Source organism: Podarcis muralis, chromosome 2 (assembly GCF_964188315.1).
Source record: "Podarcis muralis chromosome 2, rPodMur119.hap1.1, whole genome shotgun sequence".
Classification (NCBI taxonomy): domain Eukaryota; kingdom Metazoa; phylum Chordata; class Lepidosauria; order Squamata; family Lacertidae; genus Podarcis; species Podarcis muralis.
The window spans coordinates 109516619-109544463 of NC_135656.1; the positions used below are offsets into that span (position 1 = coordinate 109516619).

Below are 27845 nucleotides of genomic sequence, written 5' to 3' on the forward strand. Positions count from 1 at the left end.
AAGATCAAGTTATGTCATGCAAGGGATTGTATCCTGAGAGGACTCCTAAATGTGTCCTATATGCCAGGAAAAGAAATTCCTGCTGATTTGTTGTCAAAAGTTGTTAATAAAGAACAACTGAATGTATTTTTAAGTAAGCTGCGAATGTGCTAAGTCTACAGCAAGGATGCCATGAAAAGGGGGAGGATGTTAGTATTTCATTCTACCATTGCTGGGTCATGTGATCCTCTGTTTACATTCCTTATTGTTGTATGTCTGGGAATGGAAGTCTGTCTGATATACTTCCGCTCTCTCTCCCCCCCCCTTCTCTCTGAAGAGAGGATGTGTGTGAGAGATGCTGTTCACACTAGCCATGTTATTTTGTTTTAAGTTGCTGTAATGAATAAAGAACTTCGCGATTCTACATTCCTGAACAGTCTGGCTTTCTGCTGAACTCTGCTAACGTGTGCATACAGCTCCATTGGATGTGTGTCGCAGATGTCGTACAGGATGGCTGCTACGGGACTGTACGCAAATGTTCAGGAGAATTGAAACAAGAAGAGCAGAGGCAGCTTCCATGTAGGCACAACCCCTGGCCGTGTGCGTGATATTCCGTTCCACCTTAAGAATAGGCATGATTGTTTTATGTCACATGTCTGTTTACACTCCAGCACAGCTTGCTGGGAACTTCCGATTGTGTATAGCTTTTGCTTCCGGCTTGCTTTGGACAAGAAGGGGAGAAGACATGTTTTCCTTTTGTCCTGATGTATGCTGAATAAATTGCTTGTAAATATGCTCAACACAGCCTCTCCCTGCCACTTCTGTTGCACAGTGTTATTTACTCTTCTGAGTGTGCGTGCTCAGCTTCTGAAGGCTTCTGAAGCTAGGGTCGCAGCTTATGCTCATCCAAGAACTGGAGACCGCCTGGCACAGCAGCGAGTGGGCTGGGGCCAGCTGGGGGCCTGCCAATTGCCCCCGATTCCTTTGGCTGCATCCCAACAAATACATAGTGTATTGTCAATAATTGGTAATACTTGGTGTGGACCCCCCCCCCCAAGTTGCTGCAACCTCTGCAAAGAGGACAGACCTAAGAATGACTGCTTAGATGCAAGGCTAGTGTGCATGGGTATTCAGAGCCATGGAAACTACTGTTAAGTGTCAGCTTGGACTATAAAGGGTGAACTATCTGCACATGGCTAGGGAGTGCCCTTGACTTTAGACTACAATGCCCACCAGCCAAGACAGCCTGGCCAATAGTCAGAGATGTAGTTCAGCAAAAAAACTGGAGAATAATGAGCTGCCTGCAGCTCCACTTAACTTTAGTCCATTTTCATCATCTCTTCAATTGTCCCAAGGGAAAGCATGGCATAAAGCTGTGCAAACAGGTTTTCTCCTTCCCAGCGCCTGTGAATGTGCCGCAGAGAGTATGCAAAGAGAAGGCCATACGTCCCCTGCAATTATTGAAATCACCATCATTGATGTGTGTTCCTGTGACCAAGGTCCCATAAGTTATTTTTACCCAGATGTCACTTTGGGATGAATAATAATAATAATAACCCTGAATCATTGATCATTTATTCCCCAAATCTGGAAAGAGAGCAGCATAAATATATAAATATACTGAAGTAATGAGGGTGAGGGCTGAGATTTAGCCTGTCGGTCTGATGTTTGTATCTTCTTTTCCACGGAAGCCAGGCTTGGGGTCTTCCTCTGAGAAGCCAGACACAGGATGAGGCTTGCAAGACTGTCGCGGTGTTTTCCTGGCAAATTTCTCTGCCAGTGCATGGACTGGGTATATTGCAGAGTTAACTGAAGGAAGGTGTCTCTTCCTCGTGTTTAAAATGATCCTGCTGCTAATATTGCTCCATTTGCCCTTTGGGGTAGTGATGAATGAAGATGTAAACCTCTCAAACCCATCGACACCTCCAAATAATTATTACAGTCCTGGAGATTACCTCATTACTGGAGTTATACCAGTGGGAACAGCTGTCTATCCATCATATGCTTTCATGTCTGACCCCACCCACGACTTCCAACCGTAAGTATCCCTTCATGTTAGCCTTTAACTGTCCTCAGACAATTCTGTTATTCTCTGTAGCAGTTTATATGTGGGGTGAGCATCAGTTTCTTAAGCTCCTTAGTTTTGAAATACGACTTGAAAGGTGACTAGGAAAATGGAAGATTCGTCTGGCTGTATTAATGGAAGCTGCTCACCAAAGTCTCCTTTTCCCAAGGAACAAACATCTATTCTTGGTCAAACACTGTCAACAACTTAAATGACAAATTAAACTGATGGAATATGCGCAGCTTGTGGACCTAATATAGTATAAGAGAACAAGAAGAACATACGTTTAAAGAAGATTGGAAAATGTTTATTGAATATGTGGGGAGAAATTGTGTACACTTGAAAACGTTGGCAGCATTAAGATAAATTCAACAGTGTAAATAGGTTTTGATGGAAGTAATAATGGAATACTGAATGGTTTAGTTTATGTAAAATATGCAGGGATTTATGCTATGCAAAATGAACCATGGAAAGAGAAGAAGGGAAGTCGTTGATATTTTAAGGCTGTTTAAGTGAATACTCTAAATTGTAAAACAGAAAATTTAATTAAAAAAATTATATATATAAATTAAATAACATAAACCTGACCTTTGAAGACTCTGTAAGTAAACCATTTTTAACTTACCAAACATGTGATCTTTTTCAATGCTAGGGGGAGTGGGAAACTTTGGAAGGATCTTAGAAGAGCATATATTGTAGGACTAACAAACTACAGTTCCATGTTTTACTTTCCTGCATCTTTTGTGATTCTAAATCTCTGCTGGGATTCTCTCAAAGAGAACTTGCCTCAAACTTAGATCTTGGCATCCTGGAATTCCTCTTTGATACCTATTTTTTTCATTGCACCAATAGATATGACATTTGCTTTTCATTCCAGGATACAGGAGAGGAGCCACCAATACATTCTGACCATCTTGTTTGCCATTCATGAGATCAATGAAAATCCCAAGCTCTTACCTAACATCACCCTTGGCTACAGCATCTATGAAAATTGTTTCAGTGCCAGGACAGCCTCTGAAGCCACCATAGACCTGTTGTCTACTAGACATTGGATGGTCCCTAATTTCAGGTGTGGGAGGCAAGGCAAGCTCCTGGCTGTTATTCAAGGAGGGGACTTTGAAACCTTTTTTCAAATGGCAGCCATGCTAAATGCTTACAAGGTCCCGCAGGTATGGAGAACAAGGGGAGGCCTGGCTGAGCAAATCTCAGATCTAACTGCTTAACTCTTGTAACTGAAACAGAGGCGATGGGGGTAGAAGAGTATATAACCCTTTTCTTGCTTTGGGAGTTTTCCGTTGACGTCTGTCTCAAGGAAGTTGGGATAAACACGTGAACTCACACTGTTTGCCTTTTGCAGCTCTGTAGTACACTTAGGAAGGTGACACCTATATAAAAGAAACTTTAAATTCTCAGGGAATTTAAATAAGAAGTCAGTGATTCAGAAATTTATTAAGAAAGTTAGAAAGCAGAATGTGAGGGCAACATTGCAAGGCCTTAAACAGGAACCATGTTGCTAAAGGATTCCTTGTCATTCAGTCACTGTTGTTAAGCTGTCAAGACAAAAAAATCCAAGTTGAGAGTTGCAAAACTGCACAAAAAGTGTTTTATTTATCGGGGTTAACACACTTTGTCGTTGTTGTTGTGATTACCAGAAGTAATAATATCAGGACTTTGGAACATTGAAGTTAAAGTGGATAGGGAGCTTTTATAGTTTTGTGCATTCTTATTTTCTTCATAAGATCTGCAAATGCTACATTCTATATTTGCATTTCGCAATGTCTGCAGATTATTTGCAACACTAAGCGTTCATTCCTTTCTTTCTAGCTCACTTATGGTTTTGCTAACCATATTCTGAATGCTAAAACTCTGTTCCCCTCTTCCTACTGGATGAGTCCGAAGGAAACTCTGCAATACGTGGGGATAGTGAAGTTGCTCCTGCATTTCAGGTGGACGTGGGTTGGACTCCTTGCTCCACAAAATAGTGATGGGGATCACTTCCTGCAAACCATGATGGCAACATTTGTTGAGAGTGATATTTGTGTTGCCTTCACTTATGGAATCCCACAATTTTCTTCCGATAAAATGCATGGTGCAGAACAACACTTGATACATTTTCAAGCTAACCTTACACAGAAGAAAGCCAATGTGATTATTTATTATGGGGACTCCAACTCAATGTTTCAGTTGGCACACACACTAAATGATATTGAAACAAAAAGCAATGCTTCTGTAGGGAAAGTTTGGATCTCCACAGCTCTGTGGGGCTTCACCTTAAGCTCATCTTCTGCATATCAGAATATCAAATTCTTCCACGGCGCACTGTCCTTCATCATCCAAGCAAATAAGAGTTCGGAATCTCAGGACCTTTTCTTGACTCACGATGAAGATTCACTGGATCAAGCTTGGTCAGAAACATTTGACTGCTCTCGTCCCAACCACAAATGGTCGAGGAAAACTTGGGATAGATGCACGAGGAGGGGAGAACTGGAAGGTCTTCCCTCAGATTGGCATGGGAAAGGCATGTCTGCTGAGAGCTACAATATTTACAGTGCTGTCTATGTGACAGTGCACGCCTTGCATGCTCTGATGACTTCTGCATCAAGCCACATGTTGAGTACCAAAAAAGGCAGACAGGACGTTCTGAATGTAGAGCCATGGCAGGTGAGAGAGAGACACGGGGCAGGGAGAAGGAGAAAGGGAGAGAGGAAGAGGGGGAGAGAGGGGGCTAGGGAGAGAGGGAGAGAGGGAGAGAGGGGTTTCTTGTTGTCTCACACTACTTTCGTTCACTTAGGGCTCATCCCCATTTACCTTTTTGCCCAGCGCTTTCTTTGCAGAGGTCAGAGTCCCTTTTTTGCCCTGAATTGGAACAAGTGGCAACTTGGGTTTTCTGCCATTTGCTCTGATTCAGTGGTAAAAGACAGGAGGTTGCAAGGAAAGCACTGGAGGGCAAGGGGACGCTTAGACCTGTGTTTAGAAATGCAACACAAAATGAGCCTTTGGCCATCTCAAGCCGCTTGCCGCAGCAAACTGTCCCAATAAGGAGAGACTGTAGCTCAGTAACAGAGAATCCCAACATTGAAATCCTGGAATTTCCAGGTAAATATCTTCAGGCAATCAGGTGGTGCATCAGTTTCCATTAAAGGAATGGAGGTGAGGCGGGGAATTAAGATTAGGATGGAAGAAGGAAGGAATGTGATTCATTGACCCATAGTACACATGTTGACATTTTATCTCTCTCTTTCTAGCTTCACCCTTTTCTGAGAAGGCTCCACTTCAACAGTGCTACCATAGATGAGAGGTATTTTGATGAGGACAGGGAGCTGGTGGCTGACTATGATATTGTGAATTTGGTTGCATTTCCTAACCAATCTGCCATAAGAGTGAAAGTTGGGAAGCTGGAGAGGCAAGCGTCTTCCGGTCTAGAGCTAACTATTCACGAGGAAGTCATTGTGTGGCCCAGTTGGTTCAATCAGGTGAGGAATCTATTCATAGAATCTTAGAAACCTAGAGTTGGAAGGGACCTGCGGGTTGTCTTGTCCAACCCCCTGCAATGCAGGAATCTCAGCTAAAGCATCCATGACAGATGGCCACCCAACCTATTCATAATTTACAAGCTGGCGTAATGTAGTAGTGAGCTTTGAGCCTGGAAGTCTCCTGTTCAAATTAGCAAATTACAATATAGCTGGTCTCAGCCTCAATCTCTCCTTGGTTGTTTAGAGTCAGGTAGGTAGCCGTGTTGGTCTGACGCAGTCGATAGATATACAGTATAAAAAAGAGACCAGCTAATTTTGTTCTTGGCATGCATACAAAAGCTTATACCCAGAACAAACTTAGTTGGTCTCTAAAGTGCTACTGGACAATTTTTTTATTTATATATATATATTGGTTGTTTAGAGATCAGGGATGGGAAGATGATCCACAGTTGTTCTGCAAGGAATGGACACATGAAAACAGAATGGTATAGTACCTACAGAAATCCCTCAGACAGGTTTTTCCTTTCTTGATTCTCTTCAGACACGGCCCCATTCTACTTGTACAGAAAGCTGCCAATCTGGATACAGCAAGATCGTGCCAGAAGGCCAACCAATTTGCTGCTATGATTGTGCCCCGTGCAGACAAGGAACCATTTCTACTCATACTGGTAAATGGGTTTGAAGGAACAGAAGATCCGGGGTGTGTGTGTGTGTGTGTGTGTGTGTGTGTGTGTCAAGGAGCAGGTTCAGGATGAAATGGTCATGTTTGGTCTGAACTGAAATTTTGCAAACCAAGTAAGTTCAGCTTTGTTGAATTCTGGCCCAGAATTTCAAGAGGCACATTTCAATTTAATTTGGAGTTCTGGTGAATCCATTCTAGGCAAGCAGTCTTCCTAGTGCATCGCTTAAGAGTGTTGCTCTAAGTAGGCTCAGGTTACAGCTTGTTCATCTAAAATGACTAAAAATCCTTAGCAACAGGAACGCAGAAACAAAGAAAATCGTCAAACCATTAATTCTAGCATGCGGGGGGCTACCCAAATTGTATAATTTGGCATCTCAATGATTGGTATTATTCATTGTATTATAATTTGGCATTGTTATAATGAGGCTTTTGTTGGATTGTTGTAATTGAAAACTAATAAAAAATATTATGAAAATGAATAAATAAAAACCCTTAGCAACAGCAGTACCTCGATATCTGCCTAATAAGCCACAAACACTGCCTCCATATTTTGCTTACTAACTTTATAGATGTACAACTTACTTTTCTAAAATTGAAAGCTAAGAATTTGAGCCCTCTGTGGCATGGGGGAGTGGACATAAGTATGAACTAAAAATCATTCAAAATTCTGCCTGAAATGTATTTAATTTACCTGTTGTTCACCAGCAATTATGGGAGCAACCTTCCACTGTTTCCTAAACATTTTTTAATTATTTCAGTCACGTTTGTTCAGCTGAACTAGGTAATTACAAGTACTAATCATGGTGCTAGACACCTCAACATTAACACCATTATCTAATGAGTAACTATTTCTCCAGGAATTTAACTATGCTAGTGATTCCCTAGATCTCAAAGATCTCAAAAGTGATAATCTAAACATACACACCTTTCTCAACCATTCCTCACAAGGCGTGGTTTCCAGACCCTGATCATATTGTGCACCCTCCTCTGCACACATTCCAGCTTCTCAATATCCTTCTTAAATTGTGATCCCAGAACTGGACACGGTATTCCAGTTTTGGGCTGACCAAAGCAGAATAGAGTAGTACTATTATTTCCCTTCATCTGGACCAGGGGTCAGCAAACTTTTTCAGCAGGGGGCCAGTCCACTGTCCCTCAGACCTTTTGGGGGGCCAGATTTTTTTGGGGGGGGGAAATGAACAAATTCTTATGCCCCACAAATAATCCAGTGATGCATTTTAAATAAAAGCACACATTCTACTCATGTAAAACACTAGGCAGGCCCCACAAATAACCCAGAGATGAATTATTATTATTATTATTATTATTATTATTATTATTATTATTATTATTATTCTGAAATCATAGGGCTTATTTCTTTCAGATGCAGATCATTGCCACCAGTGCCCAGAAGATAAATACCCAAACAATGAGAGGGATCAATGTTTTCCCAAAACCATAGTCTTCCTCTCCTATGAAGAACCTCTGGGGATTATCCTGGCTTTCTTTGCCTTGTTCTTGTGTTTCATCACAGCTTCTGTTCTCGGAATCTTTATTAAATACCAAGGCACTCCAATAGTTAAAGCAAACCATCAAAGCCTCACGTACATCCTCCTTGTTTCTCTTCTGTTTAGTTTATTATCTTCCTTTCTATTCCTTGGCCAGCCTCAAAAGCTCAACTGCATTCTCCGTGTAATAGCTTTCAGCATAAGCATCTCAGTCACCCTCTCTTCTATTCTGGCAAAAATGACCACTGTGCTGTTGGCATTCATGGCCACAAAGCCAGGGAACAGCGTCAGCAAATGGGTGGGAAGGAGTTTGCCAAATGCCATCGTCCTTTTCTGTTCCCTCGTTCAGTTTGTAATCTGCATGGTCTTCACTGGAATATCTCCCCCCTTCCCAGAATTTGGCAAGGATTCTGCAGCTGGACAGATAGTATTGCAATGCAATGAAGGTTCTGCCACTATATTTTATTCTATCTTTCTCTACATAGCCCTTCTGGGTACTGCCTCTTTTGGTGTTGCTTTCTTAACCATGAAACTACCATGGGGTTTCCAAGAAACCAAGTATATCACTTTGATCATGCTAATGCTTGGCTGGGTTTGGGTCTTCACTTTGCCAGTCTTTGCAGGCACCAAAGGAAAAAACATGGCAGCTTTGCAAGTCTATTCCATCTTGACTTCCAGTGGTGGGTTATTGGGTTACATCTTCCTTCCCAAATGCTACATCCTTGTAATGAGGCCTGACCTGAATACAAAGGAGCACCTAATGATGAAAAGGAAGAAAAAAAGGGGCGTTGTGTTGGATGTATAGTTCAGCCACATTTCAGCAGCCATTTTATATATACATATTCTTAAAAAGTATCAGAGCGGTTTACAACAGTCATATGTAAATACTTACAAGGCTCCTTTCTCTCCTGCTTTCCTTTTTGTCCTCCCTTCTTTCCATTGGCCAGCCTCAAAAGGTCACCTGCCTTCTCCGTCAAACCATCTTCAGCACCATCTTCTCAGTCACCGTCTCTTCTGTGCTGGCAAAAACTATAACTGTGGTTTTGGCATTCATGGCCACAAAACCAGGGAACGGCATTAGCAAGTGGGTGGGAAAGAGTCTGGCGAATGGTATTGTCCTCTTTCGTTCTGCCTTTCAGTTTGGCATCTGTATTGCCTGGATTGGAATATATCCCCCCTTCCCAGAACTGGACATGGATTCCCAAGTCACACAGACAGTTCTGCAATGCAATGAAGGGTCCACCACCATGTTTTACTCTGCCCTTGGCTACATGGGCCTTCTAGCTGCCATCTCTTTTACTGTGGCTTTCCTAGCCAGGAAACTCCCTGGCGGTTTCAACGAAGCCAAGTTTATCACCTTCAGCATGCTGGTCTTTTGCAGTGTTTGGGTCTCCTTTGTGCCTACTTACTTGAGCACCAAGGGGAAATACATGGTGGCTCCACCCCCATCGCTCATTGCAGACACTGAGGTCCAGCTCCGAGGGCCTTCTGGCAGTTCCTTCACTGTGATTAGTGAGGTTACAGGAAAGCAGGCAGAGGGCCTTCTCGGTAGTGGCGCCCGCCCTGTGGAATGCCCTCTCGTCAGATGTCAAGGAAATAGACAACTATCTGACTTTTAGAAGAAATCTGAAGGCAGCCCTGTTTAGGGAAGTTTTTAATGTTTGATGTTTTATCATTTTTTTAATATTCTGTTGCCCAGAGTAACTGGGGAAACCCAGCCAGATGGGCGGGGTATAAATAATAAATTTGATTGATTGATTGATTGATTGATTGAAATCATTGGGTTTATTTCTTTCAGATGCAGAGCATTGCCACCAGTGCCCGGAAGATAAATACCCAAACAATGAGAGGGATCAATGTTTTCCCAAGACCATAGTCTTCCTCTCCTATGAAGAACCTCTGGGGATTATCCTGGCTTTCTTTGCCCTGTTCTTGTGCTTCTCCACATGTTGTGTTTTGAAAATCTTCATTAAATACAGAGACACTCCATTTGTTAAAGCCAACAATCGAAACCTTACTTACATCCTCCTCGTTTCTCTCCTGCTTTCCTTTTTGTCCTCCTTTCTATTCCTTGGCCAGCCTAAAAAGCTCAACTGCATTCTCCGTCAAATAGCTTTCGGCACATGCATCTCAGTCACTCTCTCTTCTGTTCTGGCAAAAATGACCACTGTGCTGTTGGCATTCATGGCCACAAAGCCAGGGAACAGCGTCAGCAAATGGGTGGAAAAGAATTTGCCAAATGCAATCTTCCTTTTCTGTTCCGTCGTTCCGTTTGTCATCCTCCTGGTCTTCACTGTAATATCTTCCCCCTTCCCAGAATTTGGCAAGGGATCCACAGCTGGTCAGTTAGTATTGCAATGCAATGAAGGTTCTGCCCCTGTATTTCATTATACATTTACCTACGTAGGCCTTCTGGCTACTGCTTCTTTTGGTGTTGCTTTCTTAACCATGAAACTACCTTGGGGTTTCCAAGAAACCAAGTTTATCACTTTGGGCACAGTAACATTTGGCAGCATTTGGGTCTGTACTTTTCTAGTGTTTGTAGGCAGCAAAGGAAACAACATGACATTTTTGCAGGTCCTTTCCATCTTGACTTCCTGTGGTGGGTTACTGGGTTTCATGTTCCTTCCCAAATGCTACATCATTGTACTGAGGCCTGATCTGAATACAAAGGAGCACCTAATGATGAAAAGGAAGGAAAAAAGGAGGCTTGTGTAGGATGTATAGTTCAGCCACATCTCATTATTTTAAATACAATTTACAGTGGTACCTCGGGTTACATATGCTTCAGGTTACAGACTCTGCTAACCCAGAAATAGTGTTTCAGGTTAAGAACTTTGCTTCAGGATGAGAACAGAAGTCGTGTTCCGGTGGTGCGGCAGCAGCGGGAGGCCCCATTAGCTAAAGTGGTGCTTCAGGTTAAGAACAGTTTCAGGTTAAGAACGGACCTCCGGAACGAATTAAGTACTTAACCCGAGGTACCACTGTATTAATTTTATAATAACAAGAAAAAGCAAACAAACAAAAACATCAAAAACAAAAATTCAAATCATAAATCTTAACTCAATTGACTTCCCTCCCTTTCTTGGTTCCATTGTTTTATGCTTTGAGCATGCTAATGTCCATAATAAAGTCTTATAATCTTAACAATCCAATTTTAAAACCTTATTCATCTTAATACAAGTGACTTTTAAAAGTTCTACTAATACACAGCCTATACACAACCCTCAAAAATTATGCATTATACATTTCCCTTTTTTAAGAAAAAACAACGCTGCCCTTTCTTTATTGGGTTTCAAATTATCTAATATGTTCACTAGTTTGTTTTGCCAATCTTTTTTTTTTTAAAAAAATATCAAATATTTTATTATTAAAATAACATTAATACATACATATTACGAATATACAAACATACAAACATACATTTCATACAATCCTTTAGAAATTGCCAATCTTCTTTATCTTCTTCAGCCCATATCAGACTGAAGCAGCTACAAATCACTACAGCAGTGTTTCCCAACCGGTGTTCCGCGGCACACTAGTGTGCCGTGAGACCTTGCCTGGTGTGCCGTGGGAGGGAGGCGGGAGAGGCGGGGCGGCGGCGGCATCTCCTGCTGGATGCAAATCCAAACATGGCGGGTGCCTCCCTCGCTCCTTTGTAGGCGGACCATCGAGAGAGAAAGAAAAGGAGGCGAAAGAGCGAGAGAAGGCGCCTGCGCGGAAAGAGGAGCGAGCAGTGCGCCTGTGCGCCGCGGCGCCCGAGATCGCTTCTCCCCACCGCCCCTTGCTTCAAAAGAGGTCCGGGGACAGCGGGAAGCGCTTCGCGCTGCCCCCGGACCTCTTTTGAAGCAAGGGTTTGCGGGGAGAAGCGATCTCCCCGCAGCCCCTTGCTTCAAAAGAGGTCCGGGGGCAGCGGGAAGCGCAGCGCTTCTTCCCCGCTGCCCCCGGACCTCTTTTGAAGCAAGGGGCTGCGGGGAGATCGCTTCTCCCGGTGCTCCGAAGCGGGGCGGGGGGGCGGGAACACCTGCCCCAGCCGCCCCGCTTCGGAACGCTGCTCCGAAGCGGGGCGGTGGGGCGGGAACCTCGCACCCCGCCGCCGGGCATCGGAACGATGCCCCGATGCCGGGCGGTGGGGCGGGAACCTCGCACCCCGCCGCCGGGCATCGGAACGAGGTCCTGGACCTCTTCTGAAGGCAGGCGGGGGCAAAAGTCTTTGCTCCCCCCGCCTGCCTTCCCGGGACAGCGGAGACTTCTCCGCTGCCCCGGGCGATCTTAAAATGCTGGCGGGCGGGAGCGAAGCGTTCGCTGCCGACCCCCAGCATTTTAAAATCTCCTCGGGGCAGCGGAGACTTCGCTCCCGCCCGCCAGCATTTTAAAATCGCCCCAGGACAGCAGGGGCTTTTAAAATGCTGGCGGTCGGCAGCAAAGCCCTCCTGTCCCCGGAGCTTGCGGGGCGGGAGGTGGGAAGAAGGGCTTTTCTTCCCACCGCCAGCCTTCAGAACAGCCTTCTGAAGGCTGGCAGTGGGAAGAAAAGCCCTTGTCCCCCCCCCCCCAGCCTTCAGAAGAGGTCGGGGGACAGACTGTCCCCGGACCTGGTCTGAAGGCGGTTTCCCTAGGAACGCATTAATTGATTTTCAATGCATTCCTATGGGAAACCGTGCATCGCAAGACGAAAAACTCGCAAGACGAAGAGACTTGCGGAACGAATTAATTTCGTCTTGCGAGGTACCACTGTACTTTTTATATAGTCAATATAGGCACAGAGTTAAATTTTTTAACATTTTCTAATGGTGGTGTGCCTCGAGATTTTTTTCATGAAACAAGTGTGCCTTTGCCCAAAAAAGGTTGGGAAACACTGCACTACAGGATTGATCAGGTTGTCCTGAATTGATTTGCAGGTGTTTCTGCAGATCTGTATCACAGAACAGTCCCCCAGAAAGCCAGTGTCTGTGGAATGGATTACAACACCAGGCAAGTGTTGGTTGGGGTGAGATCATTCTAACTTTCCTCCAGCTCCACTCCTCCCCTTCTCCTCTCACCATCTTGGTCTTCTCCCTGAGGAGAGCATTGCAAAAATGGAGAGCCACCACAGAAAAGGCCCATTGTCACGTTGCCATTCTCTGCATCTCTTGTGGAGGGGGGCAGGACTTGAAGAAGGACCTCTGTCAGAGACTGGACAGAGGAGGAATGGTGGAGACCACCTCCCCAACCTGACCCTTCCAGAGAAGAGGAAGACAGTTCAGAATTACAACAGGGGTTTGAGGGAGGTCACAGCTCAGAGGCAGATGAGGGGAGAAGTTGGGAAATAATGGGAGAGGAGGAGGAGGGAGAACCAGGGGGGTGACAGCTGACGGATATAGTGTTTTTAGAAACTATTCCAGATCCTCCATCTCCCAGAACCCGGAGAGCCTTGAAAGTAGGAGAGCAAAGAGCTCAGAGGCAGAGGGCGCTTGTCAGCACCCATAGGGATGACAAATGAGGAAGTGGGAGAGATGGGGAGAGGGTGGAGATTCATTCAGGACAACGCCATTATGCAAGAGCCTGGGTTACAAAGCCTCTCTCTGTAAATACTGAATAAAAAGCAGACGGTAAGAACATTCCTTGTCTTTGTACGTTCCTGGTCAACTGGCCGTGGGAGTTGCTGGCAGCCGCCTGACCACCTCAGACGATGATTGCTGGGTCTGAGGTCGGTTCATATGGGGAGAGGTGGTCCTTGAGATATTGTAGACATGGGGAAATGTGTTACCTCTGGTGACCTGCAAGGGCTTCTGCACAAGCTTATTCTCAGCAGTGGGCCAAAGTGGGGGCCTAAATTGAGATTTGATCCCCTTTTGCGGCAGGGAGGTGCGGGAAGGAGAACTAGCCAAGGCAGCTTGGTGACCCCCATACACTTCCTTGGGGATGATTGGCGGCACCTGAGGCCTGCATTTAAGGGTTAAGGAGCAGACTAGGGGCTTTGTCTGTGACCAACCTGCCTCATCCACCCAGAATTGTAGGGCTCTAGGGACAGTGATTTTCTTAAGGAAATCAGCCCTGAGTGCTCACTGGAAGGACAGATCATGAAGCCGAGGCTCCAATACTTTGGCCACCACATGAGAAGAGAAGACTCCCTGGAAAAGACTCTGATGTTGGGAAAGATGGAGGGCGCAAGGAGAAGGGGACAACAGAGGACAAGATGGTTGAACAGTGTTCTTGAAGCTACGAACGTGAGTTTGACCAAACTGCGGGAGGCAGTGGAAGACAGGAGTGCCTGGTGTGCTCTGGTCCATGGGGTCATGAAGAGTCAGACACGACTAAACGACTAAACAACAACAAGGGACAGTGATACAGGAAAGTCTCCCTATTTACCTTGCTTCTGACCCAACAGGGGGTCTGATCACCCTTATATCTTCAGGATTCCCATGAATATAAGCCATTCCTCTACAACCAGGCCTTTGGCTGATTAATATTCTACAGCCTTTTAAATGTATCTGTGGGAAGGTGGGGTATTGTTTTGTTGTTTTGGTTTAATTATTTACTTGTGTTTTATCTTGTGTTTTATTCTATGAACTGCCCTGGGATCTCTTGATGAAGGGTAGTATATTATTATTATTATTATTATTATTATTATTATTATTATTATTATTATTATTATTAATTCCCACACCTATAAATTGGGGTTTACATTAATAGAAGTGACCCTGATTCAACACAGAGATATGCTCCGTGTGTTTATTTCAGCCCTCTGCTGCAAACATGTTTTCTCCATCTGTGCATGTGCTGCAAAGAGAATGAACGAAGAGATGGTTTCATGTCCCCTGCAATTATCAAAATCAATGTGATTGATAAGTGTTCCTGTGGCCAAAGTCCCATAAGACTCCCGCCACCCCCAGGTGTCACTTTTGAGACCAGTAATAAAAATAGTAATAATCAGAACCCAGCAATTTCTTGCACCAAATTTGAAGAGAGCTAATGAGAACGAGAGCTGAGAGTTAGACAATCAGAGCTGGTCTGTCAGTTAAATGCTTGAATGTGTCTCCATTAGCACTGAAGCCAAACTCTTAATCTGTGAACTCAGTCAAGGTGGTTGCATTTCTTTCCTGCCACATATCTCTGTCCGTCCACTGACTGGGTATATTCTAAAGCCAATTGAATAAAGGCGCCACTTGCTTCATTGTGCCTAAAATGACCCTACTGCTCATATTGCTTCATTTGCTCTTTGGGGTAGTGATGAATATAGAGATAGATCTCTCAGACCTACAGACACCTCCAAATAATTATTACAGTCCAGGAGATTACCTCATCGCCGGAGTTATACCCGTGAGAACGGCAGTGTATCCAACACACACTTTCAAGTCTGACCCTGCTCATGACTTCCAACCGTAAGTGCTATTTGCTATCAAGTATTGGTTGTCCTCAGACGCGGGTGGCACTGTGGGTTAAACCACAGAGCCTAGGACTTGCCGATCAGAAGGTCGGCAGTTCGAATCCCTGTGACAGGGTGAGCTCCCAATGCTCGGTCCCAGCTCCTGTCAACCTAGCAGTTTGAAAGCACATCAAAGTGCAAGTAGATAAACAGGTACCACTCCGGCGGGAAGGTAAACAGCATTTCCGTGCGCTGCTCTGGTTCGCCAGAAGCGGCTTAGTCATGCTGGCCACATGACCCGGAAGCTGTACGCCGGCTCCCTCGGCCAATAAAGCGAGATGAGCATTGCAACCCCAGAGTCGGTCACGACTGGACTTAATGGTCAGGGGTCCCTTTACCTTTACCTTATCGGTTGTCCTCAGACAATTCTGATCTTCCCTGCTGCAGCCTATGCTCTGAATGAGCGGCAGAATCTTTAGCTCCCTATTTGATTCCAGTAAGGCTTTGGACAAAGTCCCTCAAGTCATGATACTCTTGCAAGGAAGCTGGTAAAATGTGGGTTGAACAAGGTAACTGTTAGGTGGATTTGAAGCTGGTTGACTGAGCGAAACTGAAAGAGTACTCCTTAATGGTTCCTCGTCATCCCTGGAAAAAAGTGAGAAGTGGGACTACCCATTAAATTATAGAAAAAGATTACTCCTTATCCTCCAGGATCATTTTACATGGTGTTATAAAAGGTAGCAGGATCCAATTCCTAGAATTTCATGTGAAAAGTTTTAATAATAGCAACCTGAATCACCAGGAAAAAAAATCAAATGCACTTTGACTACCATAATATTCATTAACTTCTTGGCTTTTGCTTGGGAAAGAAAAGGATCTTTGGTCTGCTTCAGCAGAGCAATCCTTTCGCTCTTCAAAGAGAGGAATGTGAATGTCTGTAGGTCTCTTCTGTCTCCCCAAAAGCAGCAAATCCGCTGACATTTTAAATATTTGAAACCTGAAAAAGTTTAGATAAATTAAAATGAACATTGACTCCTAGAATATATATTTTTTAAACTTCTTACAACTTTTGTTGTAGTACCATCAGGGGAAGGGAGAAGAAATATGCAAAGCTCTGAAATATTTAAGTTAAATGTATACGACTTGTTGCCGGTCTATTAACTGAATTGATACTGTAAGTGAACTACTGAAACAAGCCATTGATATGTAAGTAAACTGTTGTGTTGTTTTGAATGCAATATGAGTAGATTTCACAGCAATCTTGCTGAAAATGCAAATTCATTATCTATAGTATATAATTCCTTTTTTGATTGCTACCGTTACAGGCTGCTTTTCTTCCCAACACATCCAAGGTTGTTTACAGTTACTGTATTTAAAATAACACATTGTCAAAGGAAAAGGGGGACAGGGTGGGAAAGGCGAAAATAAGTAAATTATGGTTCTGTGGCCACTGAAAGTGACTGTTCTGTGCTGGGATGAGCCAAAGGGCATTGAGTCCTAGCCAAGCCAGGGCTTTTATGCCTTCTTCCTATTAGACATCTACATGATGGACCTTTGCTCTTATTCAGCATGACCCTTCTTATGTTCTTAAAAGACAGGCACCACAACTGAGAAGGCCCTGGTTCCCTGTAACCTCACTTCTCACAGTGAAGAAACTGCCAGAAGGCCCTCGGAGCTGGACCTCAGTGTTCCGGCAGAATCATGGAGGTGGAGATCTCTCCCCCCTCCCCCAGGAGACAAACCACTCAGATCTAAATGTCACTGACACCTTGAGTGGAAAAAGCAGGATTTGAACATAGTATTTCAGGTGGTGGATCATAGAATCACAGAATCATAGAATCATAGAGTTGGAATAGACTACAAGGGCCATCGAGTCCAACCCCCTGCCAAGCAGGAAACACCATCAGAGCACTCCTGACATATGGTTGTCAAACCTCTGCTTAAAGACCTCCAAAGAAGGAGACTCCACCACACTCCTTGGCAGCAAATTCCACTGTCGAACAGCTCTTACTGTCAGGAAGTTCTTCCTAATGTTTAGGTGGAATTTTCTTTCTTGTATTTGAACATAGTATTTCAGGTGGTAGATCATTTGAACATAGTATTTCAGGTGGTAGATCATAGAATCATAGAATCATAGAGTTGGAAGAGACCACAAGGGCCATCGAGTCCAACCCCCTGCCAAGCAGGAAACACCATCAGAGCACTCCTGACATATGGTTGTCAAGCCTCTGCTTAAAGACCTCCAAAGAAGGAGACTCCACCACACTCCTTGGCAGCAAATTCCACTGTCGAACAGCTCTTACTGTCAGGAAGTTCTTCCTAATGTTTAGGTGGAATTTTCTTTCTTGTAGTTTGGATCCATTGCTCCGTGTCCGATGTTCAATTTGCTTTCCATTCCAGGATGCTGGGAAGGAATTATCAACACATCCTGGCCATCTTGTTTGCCATTAATGAGATTAATGAGAATCCCAAGCTCTTACCTAACATCACACTTGGCTACAGGATCTATGAAAATTGTTTCAGTGCCAGGACAGCCTCTGAAGCCACCATAGAACTGTTGTCGACTAGACATTGGATGGTCCCTAATTTCAGGTGCGGAAGGCAAGGGAAGCTCCTGGCTGTTATTCAAGGAGGGGACTTTGAAACCTTTTTTCAAATGGCAACCATGCTAAATGTTTACGAGGTCCCTCAGGTAGGGAGAACAACATGGGCTGGGCAGAACAAATCCCAGACCAAACTCCTAAACTCTTGTGATTGAAAGTGGGGTAATGGGGATTGAAGAATGTGGAACCCTTTCCTCAGCTCAGGAGTTTGGGGCTGATGTCTGCCTCAGGAAAGTTGGGATAAACTTGTGACCTCACACTGCTTGCCTTCTGCAACTTTGCACCACAAGCAGGAAGATGACACCTGTATAGAAGAAATTTTTAAAATTCCATCATAAAAAGCTTCTCATTATTGTTGTCGTTTTCTGAGGCCCAATAAGGTTTGGAGGAGAAGGGTAGGGAACAGGGATGTACTGGAAGGTGAACCTTCCAAAAGCAGTGCTGTCTTTTTCAGAGCAGGAGTTGTGGGACTCAGCTAGATTCATAGCTGTCAATTGTCCCTTATGTGGTGGGAAACTCCCTTATGCCAGCGCCGTGTCCTGCTGCTGTCCCTTATTGATGATGTCCCTTAAATTTCCCGGGTTTCATGCTCGCCCGGCTCGGGAGGGAAGCAGTGGCTCGGGGTCCTCCGTCACGAGAGAGCGCGCACGCACGAGCTGCCGCGTCTCCGTCTCTCCCTTTTCCCCCTCAGGGGTGCAGCGTGAGGAGACGGGTGGCGGCGGGTGGGCAGGCAGCCCCTCTCTTGCGAGACTTCCGCTGCGCTGCCAGGGGAAGCTGGAGGCGGCAGCAGCAGCAGCGGCAGCAGCTGAGGAGGCAGCCTGAGGGAGGAGGAAGAGGAGGGGATGGGGAGGGACGCAGAAGGGAGGCGCTTCAGCGGCCCCCGCAACAACCACATGCCAGGCTTGCGGGTGGCGTGGGCAAGAGTCTCTCTCCCTCCCTCACTCTCTCTCAGGCGGGGAAGGGCTGATGGAACTCCTCGCACCAGGATGACGGAAGCCCCGACGTGCTGCTTAGCATACCCTCCAACTAGTGCAGCATCTTAATGTAGTGATTTCCCCCGCTGCATCCCTTTCATAACTCTATTTTTATAAATCATTTTTCCATCCATTGTTCAAATTTTTACTACAAGTTTTCTGTCAATCCTACCAATGTATGTAACTCTTTACAATAGCTTTTCAACTAAATTATAAACTTTCCCCATTCTTTATTAAAGAGGTCCTCTTCCTGGTTTCTAATTCTACCTGTAAGCTTTGCCATCTCAATGTCGTTCATCAGTTTTGTCTGCCACTCTTCTTTGGTGGGAGTTGAAGACCCTTAGGATCATCTAGTCCAACCCCCTGCAAAACCCAATCAGTCGCAGCAAAAGTAACATGGCTCCATCAGTGCCAGATTTCTGTATAAGCCAAGCAAAATCCCTTATTTTGGCTGCTGATCCCTTATTTTCGAGGCTGCTGGTCCCTTATTTTCAAATCTGTAAGTTGACAGCTATGGCTAGATTGGGGAAGAAAAAGTATTTCGTATGCGTTGTATATGCATTATAACACCGTGACACCAGATGGCGCTGTGGAGTTCCGTTTTCCCCAGTGTGATTTCTTACAACAAAGTTTGCAACGCATTTAACTGAAACGCTTCTTTGATGTGTCTAGATCCAACCATGCTATCTCTTGTTCACCTTTTCTCTAAAGCGAAAAGTCCCAAATTCTGCAACCTTTCCCAATAGGGAGTTTCTCCATCCTCCTGTCAACCGATCTATAGCCTGGGTATAATTCCAATCTAACTCAGTGGGACTTGCCTCTGAATAGACATGTGTGAGACTGCTCTGTTAAGTGGAAAACATTTCAGACAAGCAACGCCTGAGCATTATTTCCAAACTAAGCATTGATTCCTTTCCTCCATACCAGCTCACATACGGCTTTGTAATCCATACTATGAGTGATAAAACTCAGTTCCCCTCTTCCTACTGGATGAGTCCCAAGGCAGCTCCACAGTATATGGGCATCCTTCAGTTGCTGCTGCATTTCAGGTGGACATGGGTCGGTCTCATTGCTCCAGACAATGATGGTGGAGATCTTTTCATGAGAACCATGAAGGCGATGGTCTTTGGGAGTGGCATTTGTTTAGCCTTCACATATGCAATCCCACAATTTTCTATTGACCTCTTTGTTTCCAAACAAATACTTTTAAGGTTTTTAGGACATCTTATTCAGAGGAGAGCCAACGTGATCCTTTATTATGGGGATCCTGATTCAATGCTTCTGTTGCCACATGCGCTGTACAGAATTGAACTAAAAACCAATGCCCCGGTAGGGAAAGTTTGGATCGCTACAGCTCTGTGGGGCTTCACCTTAAGCGCATCTTTTGAGTACTGGGACATCGTATTCTTCCATGGGGCATTGTTCTTCAGCACCCAAACAAACAGAAGGTCAAAATCACAGGGCCTTTTTTTGACTCAAGATGAAGATTCCTTCAATCAGATTTGGTCAAAACCCTTTGATTGCTCTCATCCCAACCACAGATGGTCAAGGAAAACCTGGAGAAGATGCATGGGGAGGGAGAAATTGGAAGGTCTCCCTGTAGATTGGCTTGGGAAAGACATGTCTGCAGAGAGTTGCAATGTTTATAGTGCTGTCTATGTTGTAGCACATGCCTTCCATGCTCTGATCACATCTGTGTCCAGCCGCATGAGAACTACAGAAAAAGGCAGGCTGGATTTTCTGAACATAGAAGCATGGCAGGTGAGGGAGAGTGAAATCCGTTTACTACAGTTGCAATGGATGGACATTCTGCCCGTCTTCCCACACTCCTGCAGTCTTTTGGCCAGAAATCCTGCTTATGCACATATATTATCTCAGTTTAATCTATATCATGGGGTTGCTGAAAAGATTTAAAGGGGGGGGGGGATAGGGGAATGTACACAGCTCTGGGCTCCTGGGTAGAAAAGCAAAATAAAAGTATAGAATGTCTTCTTCTTTCTTCTTTGGTGATCACTCGTAGCTGAGTTATGTCTTCCATAAACACAGTTTTAACAGTGAGTCTGTAAGTGACTGTGGAGGCCAATTCTGGATCCACCCGTCCTTCCACAGTGGGGACATAGGTTTCCAGGTGGGAGTTGATCACAGTGAGGGTTTGCCAAGCGTGCCTTCCTCTTAGCACATTTCTCCCTTGCCTCCTGAGTTTGAGTGTCTTCAAAGCCCATGACACCTTTGGTAAAGGCTGTTCTCCAATTGGAGCGCTCGCAGGCCATTGTTTCCCAGTTGTCGGTGTTTATACTACATTTTAAAAAGATTTTCCTTGAGAGAGTCTTTAAACCTCTTTTGTTGACCACCAGCTTTAAGCTTTCCATTTTTAGGTTCAGAATAGAGTAGCTGCTTTGGAAGACGATAATAATGCACAGATCATGTAGTGAAAATAAGCATATAAATAAAGGCCTATTTTTTTCTACTTGGAGCTTACATCCTTTTCTTTTGGGTTTCTGGGAGAGATACCTCCAATCTAGGAACCCACTTTTAAATTTATCCAACACTACATCAGTTTCCGCCAAAGAAAAGAGGGTTGGGGGATGAAGACTCAGATGGAAGAAAGGATGAATCTAATTGGCCCATCTTGCAAATGTTGACATTCTCTTTTTATTTATTTTATTTTTTTATAAGATATTTATTGGTTTTTCCAGAAATTAATATAACATCAAAGTCACCCAATTACAAAAAATCACCAACATGAGGGAAAAAATACAAAAAGAAAAAATAGACAAACATACATACAAAAAGAAAAAAAAGACACAAAAACACATGTATAATTTCCTTCCCTTTTGTTCATACAACTTACTTTCCCGACTTCCTCATACCTCCCCTAACTGCATTCTATTCTCTAATTCATCCTCTTCAACAAATCCTTCCCCCAATTCCTGTTTAAGTCTTTGTTTTTTCTTTTCATTTTTACATAATCATTACAGCAATCAACCACTTAGTTTCCGAATCAAAATTGTCCTAACATTCCATAATTTTACAGTACTTCTTAAGATAGTCTTTAAATTTCTTCCAATCTTCTCCTGCTGTCTCTTTTCCCTGGTCTCGGATTCTGCCGGTCATTTCTGCCAATCAAATGTTGACATTCTCTCTCTCCCACATCTAGCTCCACCCTTTTCTGAGAAGTCTCCACTTCAACAGTACTACCATGGATGAGGTGCATTTCGATGAGGACGGGGAATTAGTGGCCGACTATGATGTTGTGAATTTGGTCACATTTCCTAACGAATCAGCTGCAAGAGTGAAAGTTGGTAAACTGGAAACCCAAGCATCGTTTGGTCTAAAACTTACCATTCATGAGGAATCCACCGTGTGGCCCAGTTGGTTTAATCAGGTGGAGGATGTATTCATATTAATTCAGCAGTAGCTAGGAATGTGAACTGTGAGTCTGGAGGTCTCCAGTTCAAATACATTCAAAATAGCCAATATTTACCTCAAACTCAAGATTATAATGCTGGATCCCTGCAAGATCCTACTTAGATAGTGTATAAATGATGAATAAAAAGTTGGCCTTAGCCTGAACCTCTCATTTGAAGATAACAAGGCTGAAATACTTAGTATAGCCATATATACCATTCTGCAAAGCATGGACACATCACCATAGAATGGTTTGGTACCTATAGACAAAACAGAAACTCACCAAACACTGTTTGTTTCCTTGATGCCTTTTTAGACAAGACCTCACTCTACCTGTACAGAAAGTTGCCAACCTGGATACAGCAAGGTGGTGCCAGAAGGACAGCCAATTTGCTGCTATAGTTGTGAACCTTGCGTAGACGGAACCATTTCCACTAACACAGGTAAATGGTATTGAAGAAACAAGAGGCCCTAGGAAACTGAGAAAGAGGGTCAGGATGAAAGTAGGCATGCTAGGTTTGAAATGAAATTTTGCAAAGGAAGTGTGTGGTGCTTTCCAAAATTAAGATGCAGATTCTTCACAACATTTCAAAATTATTATTATTTGGTTCTTGTGAATCTATTTCAGTGAAACAATTAGGCCAACACACTGTTTGAGTGCACAGCTCCAAGCAGGCTCAAACTATAACCTCTTCCACTGCAGTGATTAAATGACTAATACTGTAAGCAGCACACCTCCTTATCTGCCTAATAAGCCATAGAACATTGACTCCAATTTTTGCTTTCCAACTTTTTTTTACATGACCAATTGACTTATTTTTTAAAAACAACAACAACAAAGGCTTGATACTTTGAGGCTTTTGGTGGGATGGAGGGATGAATCAGAGTATGAGCCAGAAAGCATTCAAAGTTTTATCTTCAAATGGACTTTATTCACCTTTGTCCATGGCAATTATGGGAACTACTTTCAGGTGTCATTCAGAGATTTCTGATCTTTGTTCAACTGAACTAGTTAATTCCAAGCACTAATAATGGCCTATGAAGCTCAAAATCAACCCATTATCTGATGAATAACTATTTCTCCAGGAACAGATGTGGACTTCCATTTCATGCGGCTCAATGTGGTGCCTTCCATAGTTCCAGTTACAGATGTGGACTTCCATTTCATGCGGCTCAATGTGGTATTTCAGTGTATCTGAAGAAGTGTGCATGCACACGAAAGCTCATACCAAGAACTGTGTATCTGAAGAAGTGTGCATGCACACGAAAGCTCATACCAAGAACTAACTTAGTTGGTCTTTAAGGTGCTACTGCAAGGAATTTTTTTATTTCTCCAGGACTTCAGCTTTGCATCTGATTCACAAGATTTGGCAGACTCCCACAGGCTTATTGCATGCTTGTTTGAGATGTTGCCTAAGAACTGCATTAAAAGGGAGAATGCTGAGTAAAAATATAATATAGGGGGGGGGGGGAAGAGAAAATCACATTGTGGTATGAAATTTCTGGAACACCTTGGAATATGATGTACTGAAATCATTTTTTCTATCAGATGCAGATCATTGTCATCAGTGTCCAGAAGATCAATACTCAAACAACGAGAGGCATCGTTGTATCCCCAAGACCATAGTCTTCCTCTCCTATGAAGAACCCCTGGGGGTCACCTTGGCTTTCTTTGCCCTATTTTTGTGCCTAACCACAAGTACTATTTTGGGAATCTTCATTAAGTACCAGAGCACTCCACTTGTTAAAGCCAACAATCGAAACCTGACTTACATCCTCCTCGTTTCTCTCCTGCTTTCCTTTTTGTCCTCCTTTCTATTCATCGGCCAGCCTCAAAAGGTCACCTGCCTTCTCCGTCAAACTGCCTTCAGCATCATCTTCTCAATTGGCGTCTCTTCTGTGCTAGCAAAAACAACTACTGTGGTGCTTGCATTCTTGGCCACAAAACCAGGGAACAGCATCAGGAAATGGGTGGGGAAAAGTTTGGCAAACTCCATTGTCCTCTTCTGTTGCAGCATTCAGTTTGGCATCTGCATTACCTGGATCGGAATGTATCCCCCCTTCCCAGAACTGGACATGGATTCCCAGGTCACACAGACAATTCTGCAGTGCAATGAAGGGTCCATCACTATGTTTTACTCTGCCCTTGGCTACATGGGCCTTCTGGCTGCCATCTCTTTTACTGTGGCTTTCCTAGCCAGGAAGCTCCCTGGCGGTTTCAACGAAGCCAAGTTTATCACCTTCAGCATGCTGGTGTTTTGCAGTGTTTGGGTCTCCTTTGTGCCAACTTACTTGAGCACCAAGGGGAAATACATGGTGGCTGTGCAGATCTTCTCCATCTTGGCTTCCAGTGGTGGGTTACTGGGCTGTATTTTCTTTCCCAAATGCTACATCATTGTCCTCAGGCCTGATTTGAATACAAAAGAGCACCTGATGTTGAAAAGAAAAGATTAGAGTTTGGTCAAATGTATAGCTCAGCCAAATTTCAGAAATGAATTCAAATTTTACTCAACATGTTACCATGGGATGACCATCTTTCCCTCCCTGGAGTGCCCTTTCAATATATACCATCATTCCCAGGAGAATTCTGGTTATATTTTCAAAGTGGACAGCAACCAGGCTTTTGATCTCTGCACACCTATTTTGTTTTATAAGTGTAAGGGGAGGGAACCATCATCATTTTGATGGTTAAGTCCAGTCTAAGGTGACTATGGGGTGTGATACTTATCTCGCTTTCAGGCTGAGGGAGCCAGTGTTAGTCCATAGACAGCTTTCCAGGTCATGTGGCCAGCATGACTAAACTGCTTCTGGTGCAACAGGACACTGTGATGTAAACCGGAGCACATGGAAACACTGTTTACCTTCTGGCTAAAGCAGTACTGTGGTGTTTGCCTCCTAGGTGGGTCATAAGGAAAGGGTTAAATGAGTGAGAAGTGATTGGCCAGTGGGAACCCAAGGGGAGGAGTTAGAGTTCGAGTTCGAGTTGTTGGGAAGTCAGTTGGGAGTTGGAGAAGGAAGAGAGAGGATAAGTTTGTGGGTTGGTCGAGTTGTGTTATGAGGGAGTGAGAGAAACTGATAGGAGGAGTCAGATAGACAGTTGGGATAATTAGTTAGCAGTTATTAGGAAAGGTATAAGCTGGTATAGAAACTAAGATTAAGAAACTGACAAGAAAAATTATCTGAAACCATAAACTTGTTAAGGCTTATAAAATAAACTTGCTTATTTGATTTAATGTTAACAACTATCTTGACTCTATGTGTACCCAAGAGAAACGGGTTGGTGGCAGCAGGAAAGCAATCACAGTGGTGGCACAGGGATCAATAGACCTTCAAACGTCTGGGGACCCTGTGTGATCACCACAGCTACCTATTTATCTACTTGCAGTGACGTGCTTTAGAACTGCTATGTTGGCAGGAGCTGGGATAGAGCAACGGGAGCTCACCCCGTTGTGGGGATTCGAACCGCCGACCTTCCAATCAGCAAGCCCAAGAGGCTCCGTGGGTTAGACCACAGCACCATCCGCTCCTTGGTGAAGCGGTGTTGGTGAGTATGATTGAGAATGTGTGTGTGTGTTAAGGACTGCCATTTTAATGTATACAATAAAAATGTTTTGCTGAGTTGCAACTCTCTGGGTCTATTTGTGTTCCTTTCTCCTAAAGAACCAGCTACAAACATATCAAAAGAACCTCTGATTTGTAACACTTCAAGGTGTTACATTTAGCCAGAAAGTACAGACTTTTCCAGTTACCAACCTCAAAGAAGGTAAAGGACCCCTGACAGTTAAGTCCAGTCACAAACGACTCTGGGGTTGCGGCGCTCATCTCGCTTTACTGCCCGAGGGAGCCGACATTTGTCCGCAGACAGTTTTTCCTGGTCATGTGGCCAGCATGACTAAGCCGCTTCTGATGAAACCAGAGCAGCACACAGAAATGCCGTTTAACTTCCCGCTGGAGCGGTACCTAAGATTCGAACTGCTGACACACCATGCAAACTGTGATTAATATTAGTACTTGTGAGCGGATTGAATAGGCAACCTTACCTTGGCCTGATGGGGCTAACCTGCTTGTAAGAGCTTAAATGTAAAGGGACCCCTGACCATTAGGTCCAGTCGTGACCGGCTCTGGGGTTGAGGCGCTCATCTCGCTTTATTCGCCCAGGGAGGCGGCATACAGCTTCCGGGTCATGTGGCCAGCATGACTAAGCCGCTTCTGGCGAACCAGAGCAGAGCACGGAAATGCCGTTTACCTTCCCGCCAGAACGGTACCTATTTATCTACTTGCACTTTGACGTGCTTTCGAACTGCTAGGTTGGCAGGGATACAAGAGCTTAGGGCAGACATATTAACATTAGTGGGGCTGCAAATGAGGCTTACAGTTATGGTCAGATTAGGTTTTACACAGAAGGTTCTAGTGTGAGCCCTGGACACGGTGGAGCAGTATTATTATTATTATTATTATTATTATTATTATTATTATTATTATCAACATCATCATCATCATCATCATCATCATCATATTATTATTATTATTTATACCCCACCCATCTGGCTGGGTTTCCCCTGCCACTCTAGGCGGCTCCCAAAAGAATATTAGAAACACGATAAAAGATCAAACATTAAAAACTTCCCTAAACAGGGCTGTTTTCAGATGTCTTCTAAACATCAGATAGTTGTTTATTTCCTTGACATCTGATGGGAGGGTGTTCCACAAGGTGGGTGCGACTACCAAAAAGGCCCTCTGCCTGGTTCCCTGTAACCTCACTTCCCACAGTGAGGGAATCTCCAGACGTCCCTCGGAGCTGGACCTCTGTGTCTGGTCTGAATGATGGGGGTGGAGATGCTCCTTCAGTTTGGTAGCCAAGATGACAGGAGCAAGTTGCTCACATTTTCTTCCAATCCCTCTCCCTTGGAAACATCTTGAGGACAATTAAGCATTGCTTTACAGTCACAACCAAATGCAGGGCAAACAGCAACAGTTGTATTAAGTGCTGGAGAAGGGTGTAGAAGAGAGGGGATCACCCAGTTGGCAGGAGCAGAAGAGTAGATGAGCTAACTCTCCAGCCAAGTTCCTTTTGGTCTCTCCAGGCAATGGAGAAACATACAGAAAAACCATGTTCCCAACTCTCTGGGGGAGTCTCCCCCACTAAGCTAGTGGTGGTGAAACTGGCCTTCCATATATTGTTATACTCCCAATGGCCATCAGCCCCCAACTGTCAAGGATGATGGGAGTTGCAGGCCAGCAACATCTGTAGGGTCACAAATTTCCTACACTTTCGCTAAACTTTAATCCAAGTTCACTGTCCTTTCAGTTGTCCCAGGGGTAAGTGTGGCATAAACATTTGCAAACATGTATTCTCCTGTGCATATGCAACAAAGAGGTGTTCTTATGTCCCCTGCAATTATTAATATCATGGTGATCGATTTGTGTTCCTGGGACCAATGTCCCATAGGGTTTTATTTTTTAGAGGTCCCTTTTGAAATCAGTAATAATAGTAATAATAATATTGGAACTCAAAATCACTGATCATTTTTTGCACCAAACGTGGAAAGAGAGGAACATCAATACAAATATACTGAGCTAATAAGCATGAGGGTTGGGGTTCTGACCATTGGAGCTGGTCTGCCAGCTGGATGTTTGATTGCCTCTTCTTTAGCACTGAGGCCAAGCTCCTCCTCTATGAAGTCAGACGCAGAATGGGGCTTGCAAGGCTGTTGTATTTCCCCCCAGCAGATCTCTCTGCCAGTGCACTTTCTGGATATACAATAAAACCAAGTGAAGGAAGGCGCCCCTTGCTTGTTTGTGCCTAAA

General features: G+C 44.1%; 2 protein-coding genes across 2 annotated transcripts; both read left to right on the forward strand.

Moving 5' to 3' along the window:
* Positions 1-1820: 1820 nt before the first annotated feature.
* On the forward strand, positions 1821-10425 carry LOC144326753 (vomeronasal type-2 receptor 26-like). The gene is made up of 8 exons (XM_077923536.1): positions 1821-2017; positions 2922-3213; positions 3869-4705; positions 5290-5517; positions 6059-6185; positions 7584-7891; positions 8664-9145; positions 10278-10425. Exons 1-8 carry the CDS (start codon positions 1821-1823, stop codon positions 10423-10425), a joined length of 2619 nt encoding a protein of 872 aa, XP_077779662.1.
* Positions 10426-14871: 4446 nt separating this feature from the next.
* LOC144326754 (vomeronasal type-2 receptor 26-like) lies at positions 14872-24491 on the forward strand. Its single transcript, XM_077923537.1, has 6 exons — positions 14872-15068; positions 17453-17744; positions 19557-20390; positions 21787-22014; positions 22354-22480; positions 23587-24491. Exons 1-6 carry the CDS (start codon positions 14872-14874, stop codon positions 24489-24491), a joined length of 2583 nt encoding a protein of 860 aa, XP_077779663.1.
* The last annotated feature ends 3354 nt before the right edge of the window (positions 24492-27845 follow it).